The following is a 21,254-nucleotide window of genomic DNA, read 5'->3' on the forward strand; positions in this document are numbered from 1 at the left end:
GTTATTTTTCGTTGCTTTGAACAAAGAGTTTCTGACCAGCAGGGGAGCTGAAAAACTAAAGCTGTCCTGAGGGGGGCGGGGGAGGCGTTGTCGTTAAGCCCCGCCCCCAGAAACCCCATCTATGCGGAGTAAGACTGTTGACCTTCTGTTTATCGCTGTATGGAAATCTGATCAATCAGCTAAGGATCAATGTCTCTCCTTTGCTTGACCCATGGAAGAGACTCATTCACTGATGTGCTGCCTGTTGACTCGCTTTAATGCATCCATACATCTTATCTACTGTTTCCATGGAGACCGTCAGTTTCAAAACAAAGGAATTCAAACAGTCGTCTTTGTTTTGTAATAAATTTGTTTTTTTCAGAAGTAAAACTGAAAGTATTACAGTAATTATTTAATCAATGTTTAAATAAAATCATCTGTCCGTCATCTGACTGACTGAACAACTTTACATTGTGGTGTTCAGACATCCAGAACGGGTCTAAACCACCTGATGATATTTGTTACCATGGTTACCATCTGTCACTAAATCTTACTCTCGTTTGACACAAACTGTATGTTTATACAGATCATTTCCTGTTTGATTGTATTTCAATATTAATTAAAAACCTTTAACCACATGAGCCATCTGCAGTGTTTTATGACATTTCATTACACAATGAAGTATATCTGTGTCCTTATGAGTATTTCTGATTGCTGATAAAGTACATCTGACCTTTACTCAGAGTCTCTTTGGTTGTCTTGATGTGAGCTCCTCAGCCTGACAGACAACAGAGTTCTCAACCTGCAAATTAAGTTGTTCTGACACTACAACTGAAATCTGTCACCTGTAATAAATGCAGTGTTCCAGTCATGTTTCATTATGTGCTGCATTCATGTAAAATGGGAGAGAATTATTCTACTGTGCATGTATTTACTTTTTTTATGAGTTTTTTCAACATACAAGACTATGACTTTTACTTAATTACTTTTTGTGACTTTTTTCAACATATAACACGACATACGAAAAAAGTCATAGGAAATATGTCAAAAAGTAATGATAAAGTTATAGTACTGTATGTTGAAAACACTCATAAAAAAGTAATCATATAGCCTAGTATGTTGAAAAAAGTAAAAAAAAAGTAATCGTATAGTAAGTTGAAAAAAGTAAAAAAAGTAAAAAAAAGTAAATTGTACAGTAAGTTGAAAAGTCATAAAAAAAGTTATTGTACAATAACTCGAAAAAGAAAAAAAAAAGTCACAGCGGGCTACAGTATGTCAAAGTTTTAAAGAAGCAATGGTACAGTTGTCGAAAAAAGTCATAAAAAAATTAATTGTACAATAAATGGAAAAAGTTTAAAAAAAAAGTCAGTACAGTATGTCCAAAAAAAGTTTTAAAAAAGAAATTGTATAGTAAGTCGAAAAAAGTAATAAAAAAAGTAAACGTATAGTAAGTTGAAAAAAGTATTACACAGCAGGCTACAGTATGTCAAAGTTTTAAAGAAGTAATGGTACAGTTTTTGAAAAAAGTCATAAAAAAATTAATTTGTACAATAAATCGAAAAAGTAAAAAAAAAAAGTCAGTACAGTATGTCCAATAAAAGTTTTAAAAAATAAATTGTATAGTAAGTCGAAAAAAGTAATAAAAAAAGTAATCGTATAGTCAGTTGAAAAAAGTAAAAAAACAAAAATCGTATCGTAGTCAAAAAAAGTAAAAAAAAAAGTAATCGTATAGTAAGTTGAAAAAAGTAAAAAAAAGTAAACGTATAGTAAGTTGAAAAAAGTATTACACAGCAGGCTACAGTATGTCAAAGTTTTAAAGAAGTAATGGTACAGTTGTCGAAAAAAGTCATAAAAAAAGTATTGTACAATAAATGGAAAAAGTAAAAAAAAAGTCAGTACAGTATGTCCAAAAAAAGTTTAAAAAAAGAAATTGTATAGTAAGTCGAAAAAGTAATAAAAAAAGTAATCGTATAGTAAGTTGAAAAAAGTAAAAAAAAAAAAAAATCGTATCGTAGTAAAAAAAAGTAAAAAAAAAAGTAATCGTATAGTAAGTTGAAAAAAGTAAAAAAAAAGGAAATTGTATAGTAAGTTGAAAAAAGTAAAAAAAAAGTAATCGTATAGTAAGTTGAAAATATTAAAAAAAAAAGTAAATCATACAGAATGTCGAAAAAAGCAAAAAAAAAAGTCAGTACAATAAGTCGAAAAAGTAAAAAAAAGTAATCGTATAGTAAGTCGAATAAAGTAATTGTATAGTAAGTTTAAAAAGTTTTAAAAAAGTAATCGTATGGTAAGTCCATCCATCCATTGTCATCCATTGCAGGGTACACCCTGGACAGGACCGTATGGTAAGTTGAAAAAAGTAAAAAAAAAAGTAATTGTATAGTAAGTTGAAAAAAGTAATCGTATAGTAAGTTGAAAAAAGTAATTGTATAGTAAGTTTAAAAAGTTTTAAAAAAGTAATCGTATGGTAAGTCCATCCATCCATTGTCATCCATTGCAGGGTACACCCTGGACAGGACCGTATGGTAAGTTGAAAAAAGTAAAAAAAAAGTAATTGTATAGTAAGTTGAAAAAAGTAATCGTATAGTAAGTTGAAAAAAGTAAAAAAAAGTAATTGTATAGTAAGTTGAAAAAAGTAATCGTATAGTAAGTTGAAAAAAGTAAAAAAAAGTAATCGTATAGTAAGTTGAAAAAAGTTTTAAAAAGTAATCGTATAGTAAGTTGAAAAAAGTTAAAAAAAAAAATTGTTTCGTAAGTCGGAAAAAGTAAAAAAAAAGTAATCGTACAGTAAGTCGAAAAAAGTAAAATAAAGTAAATCGTACAGTAAGTTGAAAAAAGTCATAAAAAATTAATCGTATAGTAAGTCGGAAAAAGGAAAAAAAAGTAATCGTATAGTAAGTCGAAAAAAGTTTTTAAAAAAGTAACCGTATAGTAAGTCGAAAAAGTAAAAAAAATAAAAGTCATAGTCACTATATATAATGCCCTAAATGTAATGTCATGTATAGTAGTCAAACTAAACTATGACTTTTACATTTATAATGGAACATGAATGGAGACATCGCTCTTTTCATTGTGAATGTTTTGAGGAACATATAGTCGCAGCACCGTGTTTCCACTCGGACGTGTTTTGGAGGCGCACCCACACACTTTACGATGGCAGCGTCTTCTCCGAGCAGCGCTGCTGTTGAAGACATCACCGATCCGGGAGCCGCTCCCTTCGGCAACTTCATTAACTACTACAGCTTCAACCCCCCGGAGAACCGCCTGAGGCTGATCCCGACCTCCTTACTCCGGGATCTGGATCCCAGCGAAGACCGGCCCACCACGCTGATCCTGGACGTGGGCTGTAATTCAGGGGTACGTGACGTCATGTTGGACCGGAATAATCTCCGTGTGTGACCGAAGTCTGAGCGTTCATAATCAAACTCTGACGTCACGTTAAGTGATTGAATAACGATTAGGTTAAACTCGAGCGCTGTACGTGCTGCCTTCACGTGCTCCTCGGAAAAAAAACACTTCCCACGTGTGAATCAAGACAAAATACATCTGTAAATATTAAATATAAACATCTGTCAATATAACGCAGGTGTCCCCTTCTTTTGTTTCCCCCGTGTGAATGTCAGGAACTGAGTGTTGCCTTCTACAAGCACCTGGTCCAGGATCACCTGTTCCAGGAGGGCTCGGATCAGAGGAAAGTGAACCTCCTGGGCTTCGACTTGGACGAGACGCTGATTCAGCGGGCTCAGCAGAACAACCCTCTGCCCGGCAGCATCTCCTTCATCGCCCTGGACGTCACCGAGAAGGACTCGGACCAGCTCCGGGACTACCTGGACCGGCACGGCTGCGCCCGCTTCCACCTGAGTCTGTGCCTGGCCGTCACCATGTGGGTCCACCTGAACCACGGCGACGCCGGCCTGCTGCGGCTGCTGTCTCGGCTGGCCTCCCTCAGCCAGCACCTTCTGCTGGAGGCGCAGCCGTGGAAGTGCTACCGGTCGGCGGCCCGCCGGCTGAGGAAGCTGGGCCGCTCGGACTTCGACCACTTTAAGACCCTGGACCTGCGCGGGGACGTGGCCGGACACGCCCGGGACCACCTGGAGACCCGCTGCGGCATGGAGCTCATCCAGAGCTTCGGCAGCACCGCGTGGGACCGGCAGCTGCTGCTCTTCAAACGGAGATGAACCTCGGGGACGGAGGTCTGCACCACGCACCTGTCCCACCACGCACCTGTCCCACCACCCACCTGTCCCACCACGCACCTGTCCCACCACGCACCTGTCCCACCACCCACCTGTCCCACCACGCACCTGTCCGACCACGCACCTGTCCCACCACCCACCTGTCCCACCACGCACCTGTCCCACCACCCACCTGTCCGACCACCCACCTGTCCCGGTTGTGTTTCTGGTGCTTTCTGAAACGACCGGTTCTTAAAACTACACCCGACCGGACCAACCGGTTCACGACACCGGCTCGGATGGAGACAGTGAGACAGGACCGGTATGCTACGGGAGGGGAGACAGGTGTTAGGGTCACAGCAACTTTCTGTATGAAGTCGACAGTTGTCTTCATTTTGGACGCTCAAGTCACTGATTACTTTTCCTGACAAACATTCAGTGAAGAAGAGACCGGGGTCTGAGCCAATCAGACGAAGGCCCGCCCCTACCCGAGGCAGAGCTTTTGTCTCGAGCATTTTTTTTGGAATCGAGTTACTCGAGTAGTCGTATCGTAGATCGTTTATGACAGGGAGCACCTTCCAATTATTTTATTATGGATTCATCTGCAGATTTATTTACTCAATAAATCATTTTGATCATAAAGTTGCAGAAAATAGAAAAGAATGTCGATGAGTTTGGTTTCAACAGCTCGAGATGTAGTTTTCGAACGTCATGTTTTGTCCAACCAACAGAATATAAAATGGTATAAAACAGAAATCCTCACATTTAATTGATCATCAACATGTTTTCCAGTTCAAGAAATCGTTGCAGCTCAAGAGGAACATTTACATGAAGAGTTTGTCCTACAAATAAAACCTTAAGCTTAACCCAGTGATGTGTTAAGTATTAAAATGTTGAAAGAGATAACCTGGTCACACACCGTTAACGTTTCCATTCATGTAAAATGTTCCGACTTCCTTCCACACAACGCAGAACAACGCAACAAACTCATTTTCATCATTTTAATTACAGAATACTAAAAATAACATTACATAAAATGTCTTTTTAAAAGAAACCATTGAATATTACAAAGGTTGTAAATTTTTTGTAAAGTTAGGATATAAAATCTTTGAACAGTGGTGCATAATTGAAAAGAAAAATAATTCTCATAAAATGTATATATTAACTGTTCTACTACATAAAAAATGAGATGGACACAAATCGCAGACAGACGAGATGAGTTGACACCGCCGTCACCGCAGCGAGCTCTCCTTTCACAGGAAGAAAGACTTGAGATGCACACACACACACACACAGCAGCCAATCAGCTCAGTCCTCAAGTCAGCCAATCAGCTCAGTCCTCAAGTAGGTCTATGTTCCCAAAAAAACAGAGGAGGGAGGAGGGGGGGGGGGACTAACGAGCTCCAGACAACAAAAAAGTGACTTGGTGACTGCTCCCAACACACACACACACACACACACACACTAAACTGGCCTTGGTTCCATAAACACACCGTCTCACAGGTTGAAGCTGTACAGAGTTGTAAAATGTTCAGAGATCTCGTGCTCACGTTAAAAAACGACCGGCCGTCTCTCGGTCTCGTCACGCAGCCGTTTCTTTGTCCTACTGTACAACTTGGTCAGTCAGATCCACTGAACGCTACCATGGTCACATGATTCAACATCAGGAAGTCAACCTTAAGGAAGTGGAATAGACTATACACAAGAGGAGGGGGGGGGACACATGCATAATCCAACAGTGTGCTGCTTTCTTCCTCTTCGTTCTGAGATCTGTGTCACTCCGTCTGAGCCCTTGTGAAGATGTTTCCCATCAAACCGGATTGAAACCGGTTTGAGCCGCGGATGTCCTTCTACATGTAGCGCCGGCCGTGTCCAAACAGAGGTATTTCATTGGTCTCCTGCCACGTGGGAGGAGGCGCCGTGTCACATTTTGTTTTGGTAAACAGACACGAGGGTGGATGGGTGGGGGTGGGGGGGGTTGCAGTAGTGGTTTCAGGTGGAGAGGAGGCAGAGAGAGGGTGAAGGAGGTGAAGGTAACCCAGAGGACACCTCAGAAGACCAAGTCTGAACACAACGGAGGCGTCCCAGAGACCAGCAGAGCTACTTGGTTTGGCCGGTGTGTTGCTCAGACAGAGGGAGGTTTGTGTTTTTCACCAGGGATCCAGCTGCTGCTGCTGCTTATCACATAAGCTAATAATGCTGTTTAGGTTCAGATGAGTTCCCCTGAGTTAGTGCACACGTCAGAGTCAGGCAGACCTCGCCCGCTTGTTCGTTAAGAAATCCACAAAAAAGAAGCATTAAAGAAAAAAAAAAAAAAAATCAATTCAGCAATTTTATATCAAGCTTACAATTAGCTTTGGAGAAAAAAAGATCCTGTCATAGTTTTTACAAGTCTGTGTTTGGGGGGGAGCAGCGAGCCTCTGAGTCCTGCTCATTCTTCTCTTGGGAAGGATGCATGTTGTGAATGTAGTGCCCAACCAGAGCGGCGTTGTTGCTGGAGCATGCTCACACGGTTCTGTTGGAGTCCGACCCCGACCCCCCGGGGGTCAGAGGGCAGGTCGCCCAGCAGGCGAGTGGTTGGGAGATCTGGTCAGGTGCTGGTGTTGCTAGATGACGCCGACTTGCACGTCGGCCAGACAGACAGGTGGGCAGACAGGCAGGTGGGGGGGGGGGCTGTGATTGGGGGAGGGGGGGCTCAGGAGGCTAGATCAAGGGGGCCGTGTCCATCAGGCCTTTGTTGGGGTCCAGGCTGGCGAAGAAGCGGACGTCCCGGTCCTTGTCGGACTGCAGGGCCATCACCGTCTCCTCCAGCTCGTCAGAGAAGCTGCAGCCGGGCTCCTTGAAGTACGCTGCACACAAGACAAGCCAGAGTTAGGTAAGACGTCACCAAACACGCCGCCACATATTAACTACAACACACAGTGAGGGTACAGCATGAAGAGAGGCAAAGAGTCGTTTGTTCATGGAGTTAAACATTTGGTATGTGGTTCCAAATGTGAGTTGTAAGGCTGTTACTCTCTTCTGATTGAGAAGGCTGAGAGCCGACTCAGAAGGGAAACCTGCCAGCGAAACGCTGCGGGATGAAGAGGCCGAGCACGCGTTTGTGTTCTAGAGCTTTCTTATTGTTAGCAAACCCCATGAAAGGACCACCAACCAGACATCAGCAGACTAACGAGCGTCGTCATCCAATCACGTTCCTTCATGTCAGATCAACAACATTAACGAACCGTTCTGCTAAAAGAGTGTAAAACAGCCAATGAATGCCGTTTTCATCCCGTTTGGAGGAACTTTGGTTAAAAAGGGGAAATTAAACCACGTATTCATGAGCTGTTTTTGTACATTCATGAATAGAGGTGGGAGATATAATCAATGCTTCGCAACGCTTTGTTGAAAAATTCTGCATCGATGCAGGAAAGTCTATAAATGGATTATTCATTTAGTTTGTTATCATTCCCCATTATTTATAAGTTATGGAGCACACCAACTGTATAGACAAAAATGAATTGGTTTGAAGAAATTGAAGGAACATTTCCCATATTTAAATCCAGAATAGAGATGCATCCTGATGCATGGAGAATGGTTTAAGAATGGAGGCGATTCCCAGCTAACGAACGTCTTCACTAGGAACCACCAGATGAGCATTTAGACCTGCTGCCAGATTATTATTATTATTATTATTCTTCAGTCAGGCGTCACTTGAAAAGAGGCGACCTCATCCTTTCAGTCACCTTTCTCCATGACGCTCTGCCGTAGAGCCTTGGCCACCAGGACGCGGACGTTGGCCACCGGGTCCGAGGAGAGGCTGAGCAGGCTGGGCAGGAGGTGCTGGCCAAACTGCTCCATGGGCATGCAGTCCTCCTCCACGATGGCCTGCAGCAAGGACACATTCAAACACAACGTCACACACTGTTGTGAAATGACACTACAAATTCAATTTAAGTTGATTTCATTTAATTGAATAACTGGAGTACCCTGAAGGCAGATAAGAACACGAACATTCCATTAATAACAGTCAATGTTTGTCTGCATCGGTTCAGCAATATCACTCCCAAAAAAATAACACAAAAAATATTATAGCCAGTTTTAGAACCACAACCATGGAGCTTGTTTCTAGTGAGAAAGTAAAAAAACGGTGTGTGAGTGGTGTGTGAGCCCTGAGGACCAGACCTGGCAGATGAAGGCGAAGGCCTGCCGTCCGACCCACTTGGGACAGTGGCAGAACCTGACGGTGAGCTCGTTGATGAAGTTCAGGCCGAGCTCATCGGCTCCACAGGCGTAAAGCTTCTGGAGGATCTCCACCACCTGAGAACACGAGGGAGACGACACACTTCAACATTCTCACACTGCAGTGAAACCTGAAAAACATTATTAAAAAAACACCATTTGATTGAGGCGGTTGAGAGTTAACTACTAAAGGCAGACTCTGGACAGAATATGAACCAAAAATAATCTGAGAGGAAAACGTGACGCTGCACTGCCGGAAGATCTCAAACTGAAAGAATTAGTTCCAACTTTTTGAGAAATCTGCGTATTTGCTTTCTTGACAAGATTGAATTTCATATCAGTCTATTTGATATGAAGCTGCAGCCAGCAGCCAGTTAGCTTAGCATCGAGACAGCTAGCCTGGCTCCATCCACAGCTAACAAACTGCACTACTAAAGTGTCTTTTCTTGTCATATAATAACGTGTTCGTCTTTAACAAAGAAGAACTTCGGTCAGATGCTCAAATACAACCATCGCTTCAACACATAACCAGAACATCATCAGTGTGACTCACTTCCTGTTTCCTGACCTACCCGTCCATCTGTCTGTCTCAATATTGCACACTTACCAGTTTGTAGGAGATCCACCGGACCTCTGAGACTTTGTCAGAGCAGAGCGTGAGAGCGATCTGTCTGAGGTAGTCGTACACGTCGTAGTGGCTGTACAACTCTATGATCAATATCAGCTGCCTGTCGGGGGGAGAGAAACACAATACCATGAACACAAATGACAGAATATTGAATATAGTACGGATCAAAATGATAATGTGATAAGTGATAATGACTGATGCATTAAATGTAGAATTAAACCTGACCCTTCTAGAGTTTATAAGCCTCAGTAAGACACTGTTAAACTCTACATGTAATGATGTCCCGACTGGACGAGGGGAAAGAAGGAACGTACTCCGCCAGCTCGTATCTGAATCTCCAGTTGCGGCTGTTGTCCGTCACCATGAACTCCTGCAGCTGGTACAGATACTCTCGCCGCTTGTCTGCGTGCAGCAGCTGCAACAAGAAGACCGACATGAATCTAAATCAACCCAACTGTGGTTTTCCTTCTTTAACTGGACAGAAAAACACGGCTGCAGTCAAACATATACTGTCATATTACATAAATAGTATTGCTGAAGCTTCTGCGCTGCATGAACGTGCTCATCTGAGCTTGCAGCATCAGCAGCATATATATTATACATGTTATATAACATATCCTCACCTTGAGGAAGTCGTAGAGGTGTTTGAGCACGCCGATGCGGACCTCATCCAGGTCTTTGAGGAAGCCGTTGAAGATGGGCACCAGATCAGCCGCCGTCAGCTGGTCTCCGAGGATCACAGCTAGTTCATGGATGGAGAAGGCCAGCGTACGCCGCACCTTCCACTGGGGAAAAGAGCAACAACAACCACTTCATGTAAATATTAACATTTATACTCGTTCGATTTCCTGAAAAAACAAGTGACTGGGAAACTATCTGAATCCGGTGACTTGTCTGAATGCATTGTACTGGGCAGTGTTGTCATGCCAACAGAGACATTCAGCGCTGTAATGAAGTAATGAGTGACGGTGTGGTGTCACGCCGTCTCTGCGGCCATGAAGTGAAGCAATGTTTCCCCTCGCACGGTTCCCGGTCTGAAGAAACAGCAGCGTTCTGGCAACAAGCGTTGCTCAAGCCGAGAGGAATATCTGCAGCGTGTGGTTCATGTTTCATATGGACTGGTGATAAACAAACGTGTGACCTTTAACATGTCCCACGTCAACATGGCTGTCTTTAAGTTCAGAAGCAGGTGAGAGGTCATATTTTAAATGCGGCTAAATGTGGTCTTTATGTTGGAACCTGGCCTGTAGGGTTTCAGTATGCGTGTCCAGCTCTGTCGCTCTCGGAGCAGATTATCAGCCGAGTGTACTGAAATGTGTAAATCCTAAATCAATGCGTAATACGATCAGCCGTGATAGAGAACACCAATCAAACTAGCAGCTCATAACGATTGCTGGCCGATCGGCTGGGATTCGTCAGCAGCGACTGCATGTGATCAAAATCCAGGAATTAACTTCAGCAACATCAAATAAAATAAAACATAAACAACACAAATCATTCAAAGCTGATGGATGAAGCTTCTTCAAAAGATCATTTCTTATCTTATTTTGTTTGCTTGAGTAAAAACGTAATTGTTCAATAAAATGTAATTTGGTTTTGGCAACCATGTAGCTTCAACATTGGTGCCAATAAAACTGGTTTGGATTTAGAGTAATTCAATAGAGCTGCAGATTTCAGAGTCTGGCTGTCAGACAAAGCTTGGAAAAAGTTCACTTGCTTAGTTTCTCTCAATCCCTGGATGATGTGATCGAGACCAGGGTTCAGGGTTCCTCCACCTTCCTCAAACTCAAATTCAAGCACTTTCCAAGCACTTCCAGGTGCATTTCCATGCTTTTCCAGCCCCTTCCAGCTGTGGTAAACTCCATCTTTGTACCAATCCAATGGTCAGTATTCAGTCTACTTATTCTGTCACTTGTTCATCACATTAAATGAGATGTTATTGTCCTCTAAACAACCAACATGATGTTTGGAGACAGCTTTTTACAGAAGGACCACAAATGAAAGGAAAACTAATTCCACTAACAGATCCACAGAAATATAATCACCAACTATTTTCATCATCTGTTCATCATCAAAAGTCATTTTTCATAAAGAAATGTCAGAAAATGCTGTTTTCAGTCCCTCAGATATGGAGATCTTATTTTCTCTGTTCTATCATAGATGTCATCACATACAACACACATTTCAAGACCTTTAGTCTAAATCCAAGCACTTTCCAAACCTCAGAAACACTACACTAAAATTCAAGTGTTTTCAAGGATTTCCAGCACCTGTACCAACCCTGTAGATAGCTGTTTGACATAACAAATGTATCAAACCAGGTCTGAGTGGGGCACTAAAGCATGTTGTGCTGCCGTCCACAGCAGCGTTCCTCTGCTCCTGTGCTGATGCTCCATAGTGGGGACATGCAGACGGGCTCCTGTGTGATTCACTAACCTGCACATCGGTGGCGAGCGTCTCGTACGTGTCCTTCAGGCAGTGCCAGTTCTGCCGACCCAGCGTCAGCGCCACGCCCGGCAGGCTGAAGGCACAGTGCTTGGCGATCTCTGTGTCCACCGTCTGGGCCCGGGCCGGGTCCGTCATGGAGAGGTACTGATCCAGCAGCTGCTGGGGGATGACATTCTGGAGACGGGAGGGATTGGGATGGATGATCAAAAATCATGCGCAGGGGAGAAAAATACCTGATAATCCAAGCCAAATGCCCTAAATGTGAATGTAAGCCAATGAAATGTGTGTGGTTCTAATGAATATGTTGACTGACCTGGATCTTAGGCTTATCCTCAAACACTGGGCTGTGAGCGGAGTCCTCCTTTCCCTCCTCCTCCTCCTCCTCTTCCTCCACACTCTCAATAAGTTCAGACTCCTGAGGAAAATACACACACATTAGCAAACACACATCACATTAAAGACACAAAACATTCTTGTTACTCTTCTTAAAACAGATCTGCACAGTCTTGACCAACCAGATTAGCAGAGTTTTTACTTTACTGTTAAACGTTTCTTTTTAAAAATAACATTTCAAAGTCATTAATATCCACTATGAATAAAAACCCACACCATCTCTCATTAACACCATGCAGTATGAATCCTGGATCAGAACATAACTACACAGGCTTCAAACATCTGAATGGTGTCGTACTAGAATGGGCGAGTCCGGAGGAGACTCGTCCTGGTCCTCCAGCGGCTCCGTCTGCGTCTCCTCGTCCCCTTGCTCCTGGACGGGGCTCGACTCAGAGGCCGGAGGCGTTTCCATCGTTTGGTCCTCTTCTGTGGGACTCTCCTCGCTCTCGGACTGAACCTCCACGGACGGGCTGTCCACGGACGGGCTGTCCAGGTCCTCCTCCTCGGGCTGCTCTGCCGACTCGGGTTCGGTCAGGCCGTCGTCCGGGGGGAAGTCGTCTCCGGGGCTGTCGAGCTGAGCCGCCTTGAGAGCCGCTGACAACACCTGGACTTGAGCTGGAGGTGAAATCACACGCAGACAACTAAGTCTACGCACCAGTACAATGTTTATATACGTAGTCTGGCTGCGTACACCCACCTTGTACATCGGGGTCGTCCATGTGCGGTTGCAAACAGTCCAAGACCTTCTGGATCTGGTCACTGGTAGCTTTGCCAGGGCTGGCCTTGGAATCAGGACACGCAGGCTCCTCCCCCTGCTCCGTTTCCTGCTCGATCCCCTCCTCTGATTTTTGACTATTTAGCATCTCCAGTTCCCCGCTTATGTCTGGTAAAGGAGGCCTCCAGTAGTTGAAAGAGTTAAAGTTCTCGTCTGTCTGCTCCGTGTCCTTTGTGTTCTTAGCGTTGCTGTTCGAGACGGCGCGTGCGAAGCCGCCGCCGCACATCTCTCTGGGAACAGACGTGTGGTTATTGTCGAAGCTGTGCATTTCCTCGCCGTCGGCCATGGACACGTGTTCGGGGGACGGCGTGGCGCGGCCGTCCTGGTTGGGAGGCGTGTGAGCGATGGTTCGTCCCGTGTGGCAGCCGCTAATGTCGGAGCAGTTCAGAGAGTTTAGGGAGCAGTCGCTGTAATAAGTGTCACAAAGTGTATAGCAATGTTTAGATCAATCCCTTTATCCTGCACACAATAAAAGAGAAAGAGGATGCACTACATCTCGTCATTGGCCTCTTTGTAAACGTTGAGCACCAGTCAGCAGTGAATGTGTTTGAACTGCGTCTGAGCTCACCGTGGATGAACAGTAACACACTTAAACCCTGATCAAACATATTCAAAGTGCAAACTGAAGCATTGAAGTGAAAAGTATAAAAGATTGATCATGTCAACCTCCAATCCTTTTATTTCCCCATTTCTGAAAAGAAAAACTGGTCCGACCGGATCACATCCAGTAAATTAAGAGTCATCGGACCGATGATGCAACACTTTTAAATGTGCACAAACTCTAATGTACGTGGTGACACAGCGTTTTGTTATTGTACCGCCTGAGCATGAACAACAGACATCGAACACCATTTCTGCCAAAGCTTGAGCTGCTAAGACAGCGATGGAAGGTCAGATGGTCTTACCTGTCCAACGTACACCTGGGCAGCTCCAGCAGGGCGCCGTCCTCTCTGAAGTGAAGGCCTGTGCTGGAGGGATTGGCAAAGGTGGAGATGAAACGGCCCAGAGACTGAAAAGCAGCCTGTCGCACCTGAAAGTGGAGAGAGAGGAGTCGGTCGGTTTCAGGATGACAAAGACTTTCTATAGAACTCTAAAGCCAAACGGTCTTCATTTACTCATGGTCATTACTCATTCATGAACCACTTTGAGTCTCAGATATGGTCCAAAATAGTGCGTAGACAGGGATGGTTGTGTTTACAAGATAGATCCAAAGTCACATTCAAGCACTTTTCAAGCATTTCAAGGTGCATGTTCATGCTTTTCCAGCACCTTCCAGCTGTGCTACATATTTATTCAGTCCACTTATTATTGCACTTGTTCATCACATACCACACAGACTAAATTGGTTGTGGTAATGAATGGGCTCCTCATGGCCCCTGGTACATTTACATTTAGGTCATTTAGCAGACGCTTTTGTCCAAAGCGACTTACAATAAGTACATTTGTCAAAAGAAGGAAACAAGGAAACCACAACGTATCATTGCCGATAAAGTAAGAGCTAAAAATAGAACAAGTGTTAGGTCCTCATCTGAGTAAACTAGTAGTTCAAGAGCAACAGTGCTATGATCAGAGTGCTATGGGGGGGGGGGGGGGGGGGGGGGTGTTAGTGGGTCATGCTATGTAGAGTCGAGGTGAAGTCTGAACAGGTGAGTCTTGAGCCTTTTTCGGAAAATGGCAAATGACTCTGCTGTCCTGACATTAGTCGGGAGTTCGTTCCACCACTGAGGACCAGAACAGAGAAGAGTCTGGACTTTGCTGAGCCACATTTGTTTGATTTCAGCGATGGTGGTACCAGCCGGCCAGCTGAAGTAGAGGAGCGAAGTGCTCGCTTCGGGGCATGAGGTTTGACCAGTGTTTGAAGGTAGATGGGTGCCGTTCCATTGATGGCCCTGAAGGCCAGTGCCATCGTCTTAAATTGGATGCGTGCTGCAACAGGGAGCCAGTGGAGGTCACGGAGGAGGGGGGTCACATGGGAGAATTTGGGTAGATTGAAGATAAGGCGTGCTGCAGCGTTCTGGATACAGCGTTCTGGTAGACGCCAGAATTAAGTACAGACTGGACTTAAGTCTGCAACCCCTTTGAGACCGAAACACTAACAAGCTTCAAGCCTCATAATTTTTGCATCCAATATGACATCTTTATCTTTATGAAAAGATGTGGTGTAACATTTGCAGAGATTCTCCATTTCTTTTATTTTCTCATTTTACTGACTAACATGAAAAAAAAAAAAAAAACAGGACTACGAGGATACATATAGCGGATTACAAAGGAAGTTAGACATAAACATCTTACCCAGCGAGACTGGTCACTGATGAGGCTGATGAACAGGGGGGACAGTTTTGCACGTCGCACCTCTGGAGAGGTAGAGTTGGAGACCATCATGAAGCACTCGGCGCAGGCTTTCCTGATGCCCCACAGACTGTCTGAGCACAGGTCGAAGAACTTGGGCATCTGAAAACCAAGTCAGCATCAACTGAAACCAGTGGTTTCATAGCTTTCAATAATAAAAAAAAGAAAGAAGAGTTTCTCACCAGTAGTTTTTCTGTGGCCTCCTGACCAACAATAGAACAAAACTCTCCAAAATTGGCTGCACAGACCTGTAAATACATAATAAACATAATAATGAACAAATAGATCAAATGTAAGCACAAAAATAAATACTGAACTTTGTTTATTTATTTGAATCCATCAACAACAAGCAAACTCAGCTAGAAAATAATATTCACGATATTTGACAAACTTTGCAGCTCCTAAATATCTTTCCCAACAGGCTGCGGTTCCGCCAGCGAATTAACATTCCTCCCAAACAACAACAACGCAGTGTAGGTGGATGCTCCAAACAGGATTAAGGCTGACTGAGTTACTGAATTCATCCTGACACAACTGAACCGTTTTCTTCCAGACTGCCAAAGAAGTAATGTTGACCTTCGAGGAGGAGATCAAAATGAGTTGGAGGTGGTTACCTTGCGGACTTGGAAGAGTCTGGCATCGCTGCACAGGTCACAGAAGCGAGGCAGCAGGAGGTGCTCCACAGTGTCTTTGCTCAACATGGTGACGACTTTACACATGATCTGGACGAGGAGTCAAAAGAGGAGCAGTTAGGGCTTGAACCACACGACTATCCTGCACTGATGGATGAAAACGAGCTGAAGATCTGAACTAAAAGCTTAAGAACAGGGCTTGAAGAGTAAAGTGAGAAAGGTGTGTGTGAGTTTGAGGAACAGCTTGTGTGTGTTTCGGAAGGCTGATCTTGTTTGTGGCTTGCATCCATCACACGCCATCAAAACATCGATGGCATCTTCTTATATTAGATGGGTGAGTAATCAGATAAAGGCTTGACTGATGACAGTAACGCAATAAAATAAATCCACTGGGCCCCTCGGCAGTTAATCCAGTTTGTCTGTAATATGTGTGTTTGGTAGCTTAATTTAATGCAAGCCCATTTCTCTGATTATAAATCAGAGTTTTTTAAACATAAATCTCTTGCTCTTGTTTCTTACAGCGACGGCCTCAATCTTGTAGTCGTCGTCACTGCTGGGTTCTGTGAGGTCGAGCAGAACCGGACAAACTTTGGTCTCCATATCGGCTTTAGAGATGAGGCCCTGCTCCAGCAGGACCAGCAGCGCCGCCTGGCTGGTCTTCCTCACCTGGAAAATATGAGAGGGAATATTAAAACTCTTTACACGAGTGAATCTGAACAGTGAACTTATTTTTAAGTCATTGATTAATCACCCAGGTCCAATAACACTGAAAGGGGTTCAATTAAATTACTGTTAATTGTATTTAATATCAACTTATCACTATTAATTTCACACTGAATAGATCAATATGAATACAATCTTTGAACACAGTAAAAGTAGCTTGATTTGGCAGAATATTTTTTTTAAATCAGGCGACTTCAAAAGGAGAGAGAGACAACGGGGTATAAATATTAAAGTTGTTAACTTATTTTATCAAATCTGAGAAAAAGCACTTCCAGATTGCTGTTTCCATTGTAAAAGAAATGCTAGAAAAGTGGTTCATTTGAAAGCTACCTGGTTATTTGGATCTGTGAGGTATCGGACTACAATGGGCACCAAGTATCGTGAGAAGGCTGCTGGGAAGTTGGGCCGACTCTCGTGCAAGAACATGGCGATGTTGGGGACCTGCTCCATCAGTTCGGCTCGCACCGTCGGCTCTGCGGACACAAACAGAAGTATAAGCTGAATGTGCAAACAGAAAAGTGTGAATGTTATATGCTTGCAACCGCATTAACACTAAATCCTGGAAGGGTTCAATTGTGTTTGACAAAGAGAATGAAAAGGAAGACACGGTCAAAAAAAGAAGAAGCGTAGTGGAACCTGGAAAACATGACAACTAAATTGGTGAAAAGGAAAATCCATCTACCTCCGTCTTCTGACATTCTGGCAACTGTCTCCATGACACTGATAAAGTCATTCTCATTGTCACTGAACTCTCGAAGCACATCAAGCAGGCCGCGAGCCACGATCTGCCTAGAAAGCAACAGGAGCGTCAAGTTAGCAGACTGCTGCCAACACCTAGAGGGCTGAATGCACACAGCATGACCAACGACAGAGGTGACACGCACACACGCACAGACACAGACACACAGACACACACAGAGACACAGAGACACACACACAGACACAGACACAGAGACACACAGACACACACACAGACAGACACACAGAGACACACACACACAGAGACACACGCACAGACACAGAGACACACACACAGACACAGACACACACAGACACAGACACAGAGACACACAGACACACACACAGACAGACACACAGAGACACACACACACAGAGACACACGCACAGACACAGAGACACACACACAGACACAGACACACACAGACACAGAGACACACACACACAGACACAGAGACACACACAGACACAGAGACACACACAGACAGACACAGACACACAGACACACACAGAGACACAGAGACACACACACAGACACAGAGACACACACACACACACAGACACAGAGACACACAGACACACACACAGACAGACACACAGAGACACACACACACAGAGACACACGCACAGACACAGAGACACACACACAGACACAGACACACACAGACACAGAGACACACACACACAGACACAGAGACACACACAGACACAGAGACACACACAGACAGACACAGACAGACAGACACACAGAGACACACACACACACAGACACAGACACACACACACAGACACACACACAGACACACAGAGACACACACAGACACAGAGACACACACAGACAGACACAGACAGACACAGAGACACACACACACACACACACACACACACACACACACACACACACAGACAGACACACAGAGACACACACACACAGACACACACACACACACACAGAGAGAGAGAGGACAGGAGGGCTAAGCAGAGCATGAGAAGCATGAAGACAAGAACTGAACACGTTTGTCTGGAGTTAAGAGCAGAGTTAGATGTTTGCTTGCAAATATTTAATTTCCAAATCATAAAACCAGACATCCAGCATATTGCTAAATTGTTCCAGGGATGAAGCTCCATGTTATACTAAATACCAGCTTGAAGATGGGGTTGGTATGTATGGATGTTCAATTGCTTTTTGTGTATCAAGCTACTTCTGTATTTCACGCATCTGTCAAAACTCAAAAGTATTTGTGAGAAAAATACACAAATATACATAAATCTAAATGTATCAGAATTCATGACTGCCAACAAACTAGCACTGCCGCGGTCAACCTATTGCCATATTTCAACTTCAAACTCCTCCACTACAGTTAAAGCAGGTATACGTTCAGTGAACTTTTCACACGGTCGAGTTTCAAGCAGTCACATACTCGTCCCGTTGCAGATCTTTGGTCTGGACTGGGCTTAAGCAGTAAAAAAAATGTTTTCTGTCCTACAATACACATTACTACGAGTTTACAGAGTACTACGTAGTCTGACAATGCATCCTCACAGCCCCAAAAAGAAGCATCTCATCGTCTGTCAGGCGTTCGGCATGTGTCCTGTCCGAGGTTCCCCTCACCTGTTGAAGACGTTCTCACTGAAGGCATACTTCTCTAGCCTCCCGAGGGGAGTCAGGTTGTCTTGTCCTGCATCGAGGAAGGCTGTGATGCGGATGCCGTCACACTCTGAACCGTAGTCGTCAAATCCAACTGTGGTATAGAAAGAAAGATCATTCTACAGCCATGCAACATGGAACCGGTTCTGAGGCACAGAGAGATGGTGCCTACAATAGAACAAACATTTCAACGAGGGGTTGACAGATTGCACCGTAGTAGTCACGGTGTCATGTTGAAAACAACAACTGAGTCAGGCTAAATGTCAGTAATGAATAGCCTCCAATGTGTGACTATAGCAGAAAGCCTCAGGTCTAATTAATCATTCCATTTACTGTCCCAACCACAGACATGCGCTGGCTTTGCAGATCTAAATGCCGTTTCATCGCTCTCACTGATGCAGACAACGGGGACCGTCAGCTTGTATGACGGCTAATAATAGCAAGGCGTAAAACCCTGAAATACTATTGACAGCTTTATATTTCACACGGGTGAATGGGGTTGGCCAGAAAGATGACACTTCCATATAAGCACCCCCCCTGGCTGAAGGGAGAAAATCAAAGTGCCACGCATATACAAGAAATGAATCCATTAATCCAGGTACTGTTTAATGTGATTAAAATAACCAAAGTACTCACAATCGTCCAGATCGTCATGGCCATCTTCAAAGTATAAAGATAGACCTGCAAGGATGAGCCAATTAGAGAGGTGGCAAACACGTCAACAATGTACGATCACAATATTATGAAGTTTTTTCTGTACCGGCGGGTTTACAGGCTGAAATGTACTAAGTAGGGACAAAGTCTCCTGTAAGATTGACAATAAATCCATCTCACCATGCCGTTTAATCACTCTGCAAAGCGAAACTATGACATCGTTTGTGTACTGACGGAGTGAGGAAGAAATCAAAACACGCTGTTTAATATGAACATTATAGTTTTCCTGGATCCAAAACTATTTTCTAAGTTGATTTTCTTTTAAACACGTGTTCTTCTTCTTGTCATTAAGTGTTTGCAGTGTCGTTTCGGTGTGTAAACCCTTTTTATTTTCCTTCCACAGATATTTCAGTGTGCAAGTACTAGTCTATTGTACATCTATGTATTATCTTTGTTTTCTGCAGACTAGAGACACTTAACCCACCACCTGACTCCACTGCCTCAGGTTATCCAACGTCTGTATTTCATTTTTATACCAATTGTTTCCTCCTCAACTATGGTGTCAATGTCCTTTATAGGTGACGTATATCTTCTATATTTAGAAGTTTTTTTAATGCATTATTTAGATAATCTCATGATGTACTTTAATAAAGGTGCTTATTTAGACTATACATATGTGCTTGCATTTCTGGTGCGGTGCCAATTACCCTGCAGAACTTCAATTAAGCATGACTCTAGACTCATCTACATTCCTTTAAAGTAAATCACAAATTTAATTTAATTAAAACCAACAAAACTCGGGTGCAACTCTTTGGAAATCAATTATGTGGCTAAAAAAAAAAAAGACAAAAAGACAGTTATCATGATGTTTCTCTCCTGGATCCCAAACAGGGCTTGTAATGTGTTTAAATGCATGATATCGTACATCCAGGGTAATAACTCAGAGTAGTGCAGTGAAAACAAAGAGCCCGGAGGAGAGAGGCAGTCCCACCAGGAGACGCTTGTGTTTACAGCTGGGCATGCAGGGCATGATGTGCTCCACACATTAAAAACAACTCTCCAATAAAAGACACATAAACGTGGTGTTTTACTTGCGGAGTAAATAACATGAAGTTGAACAAACACCCAGCTAAACAAACAAACAACAAAAAAAACATGGGCAAAGAACAACATACCCCCTTTGTTGTGGTCTAAAGGAGGATTTGGTCAGCTTATGGGCTGAAAATGACTTTAGCTAACTGCGGCTAACGGGTAGCTAGGTCACCTCGTTAGCTTTGCTATGACAACAGTTCGATAATAAACACGAGTGAAGGCGCGGAGAGACGTCCAACTACAGCCAGACACTTTGTTTTAAACGTAATAAACCCACTACGAGTACATATACGTTTAAACGGAGCCTCAAAGTCACACATTTCGCCCCCCCTTCCATGAGTAGCTTTCGTTAGCTTAGCGTAGTGCTGAGTTTGCTAACAAGGCTTCGTCCAGCGCTTTCGCTCGCCTCGCCTCCGCTAGCACGTTAGCATGCTAACCAGCGCGCTGCTGGTAAAACGGGTTTACACAGCTACACTCTTCCGCAGCTGTAGCCGTCGCTGCGTGTAGTCAGAGTGTTAGAGACAAACATAATGTAAAAAAAAGTGCCATTACCTGCCATCTTGAGTCTCGGCTCTGCGGGCTGCCGTCCCGTGTGGGCTGTCACCGCCGCACAGCTGTCACTCAAACGCGGCGCACGACTACTTCCTGGACGGACTTCCTGGTGCCGGGCTCGCCGGTAGACTCGCTTTTTAAAAAAATATATTTTATTATTATTTTTTTAAACAAATGAACCCGAAACCCGTTTCTCAGCTCGACATACCTGGGCGTGAAATAATTAGCATGTGGGTCTTTGTGT

The 21,254-nt window shown here is 43.8% G+C and overlaps 2 protein-coding genes across 3 annotated transcripts; one reads left to right on the forward strand and one right to left on the reverse strand.

Annotated features, from left to right (window-relative positions):
* Positions 1-3,020: 3,020 nt before the first annotated feature.
* bcdin3d (BCDIN3 domain containing) lies at positions 3,021-4,910 on the forward strand. Its single transcript, XM_084036213.1, has 2 exons — positions 3,021-3,336; positions 3,603-4,910. The coding sequence occupies exons 1-2, from the start codon at positions 3,133-3,135 to the stop codon at positions 4,155-4,157; spliced, it is 759 nt and encodes a 252-aa protein (XP_083892339.1). The 5' UTR covers positions 3,021-3,132; the 3' UTR covers positions 4,158-4,910.
* A 231-nt stretch (positions 4,911-5,141) lies between these two features.
* ppp4r1l (protein phosphatase 4, regulatory subunit 1-like) lies at positions 5,142-21,160 on the reverse strand. Of its 2 annotated transcripts, none has more exons than XM_084035920.1 (20): positions 21,011-21,160; positions 19,349-19,393; positions 18,677-18,806; positions 17,009-17,115; positions 16,657-16,799; positions 16,123-16,269; positions 15,586-15,693; positions 15,154-15,219; positions 14,915-15,073; positions 13,528-13,652; positions 12,545-13,029; positions 12,146-12,462; positions 11,768-11,869; positions 11,443-11,628; positions 9,630-9,791; positions 9,321-9,421; positions 8,986-9,106; positions 8,322-8,456; positions 7,883-8,024; positions 5,142-7,003 (listed from the first exon to the last, which is right to left on the reverse strand). In XM_084035920.1, exons 1-20 carry the CDS (start codon positions 21,015-21,017, stop codon positions 6,858-6,860), a joined length of 2,934 nt encoding a protein of 977 aa, XP_083892046.1. In that variant the 5' UTR covers positions 21,018-21,160; the 3' UTR covers positions 5,142-6,857. The 2 variants fall into 2 exon arrangements, with proteins under 2 accessions (XP_083892046.1, XP_083892045.1); XM_084035919.1 differs by having other exon boundaries at positions 12,545-12,990; positions 21,011-21,122.
* Between the last annotated feature and the right edge of the window lie 94 nt (positions 21,161-21,254).

Source organism: Eutrigla gurnardus (genome assembly GCF_963514095.1).
Source record: "Eutrigla gurnardus genome assembly, chromosome: 2".
Taxonomy (NCBI): domain Eukaryota; kingdom Metazoa; phylum Chordata; class Actinopteri; order Perciformes; family Triglidae; genus Eutrigla; species Eutrigla gurnardus.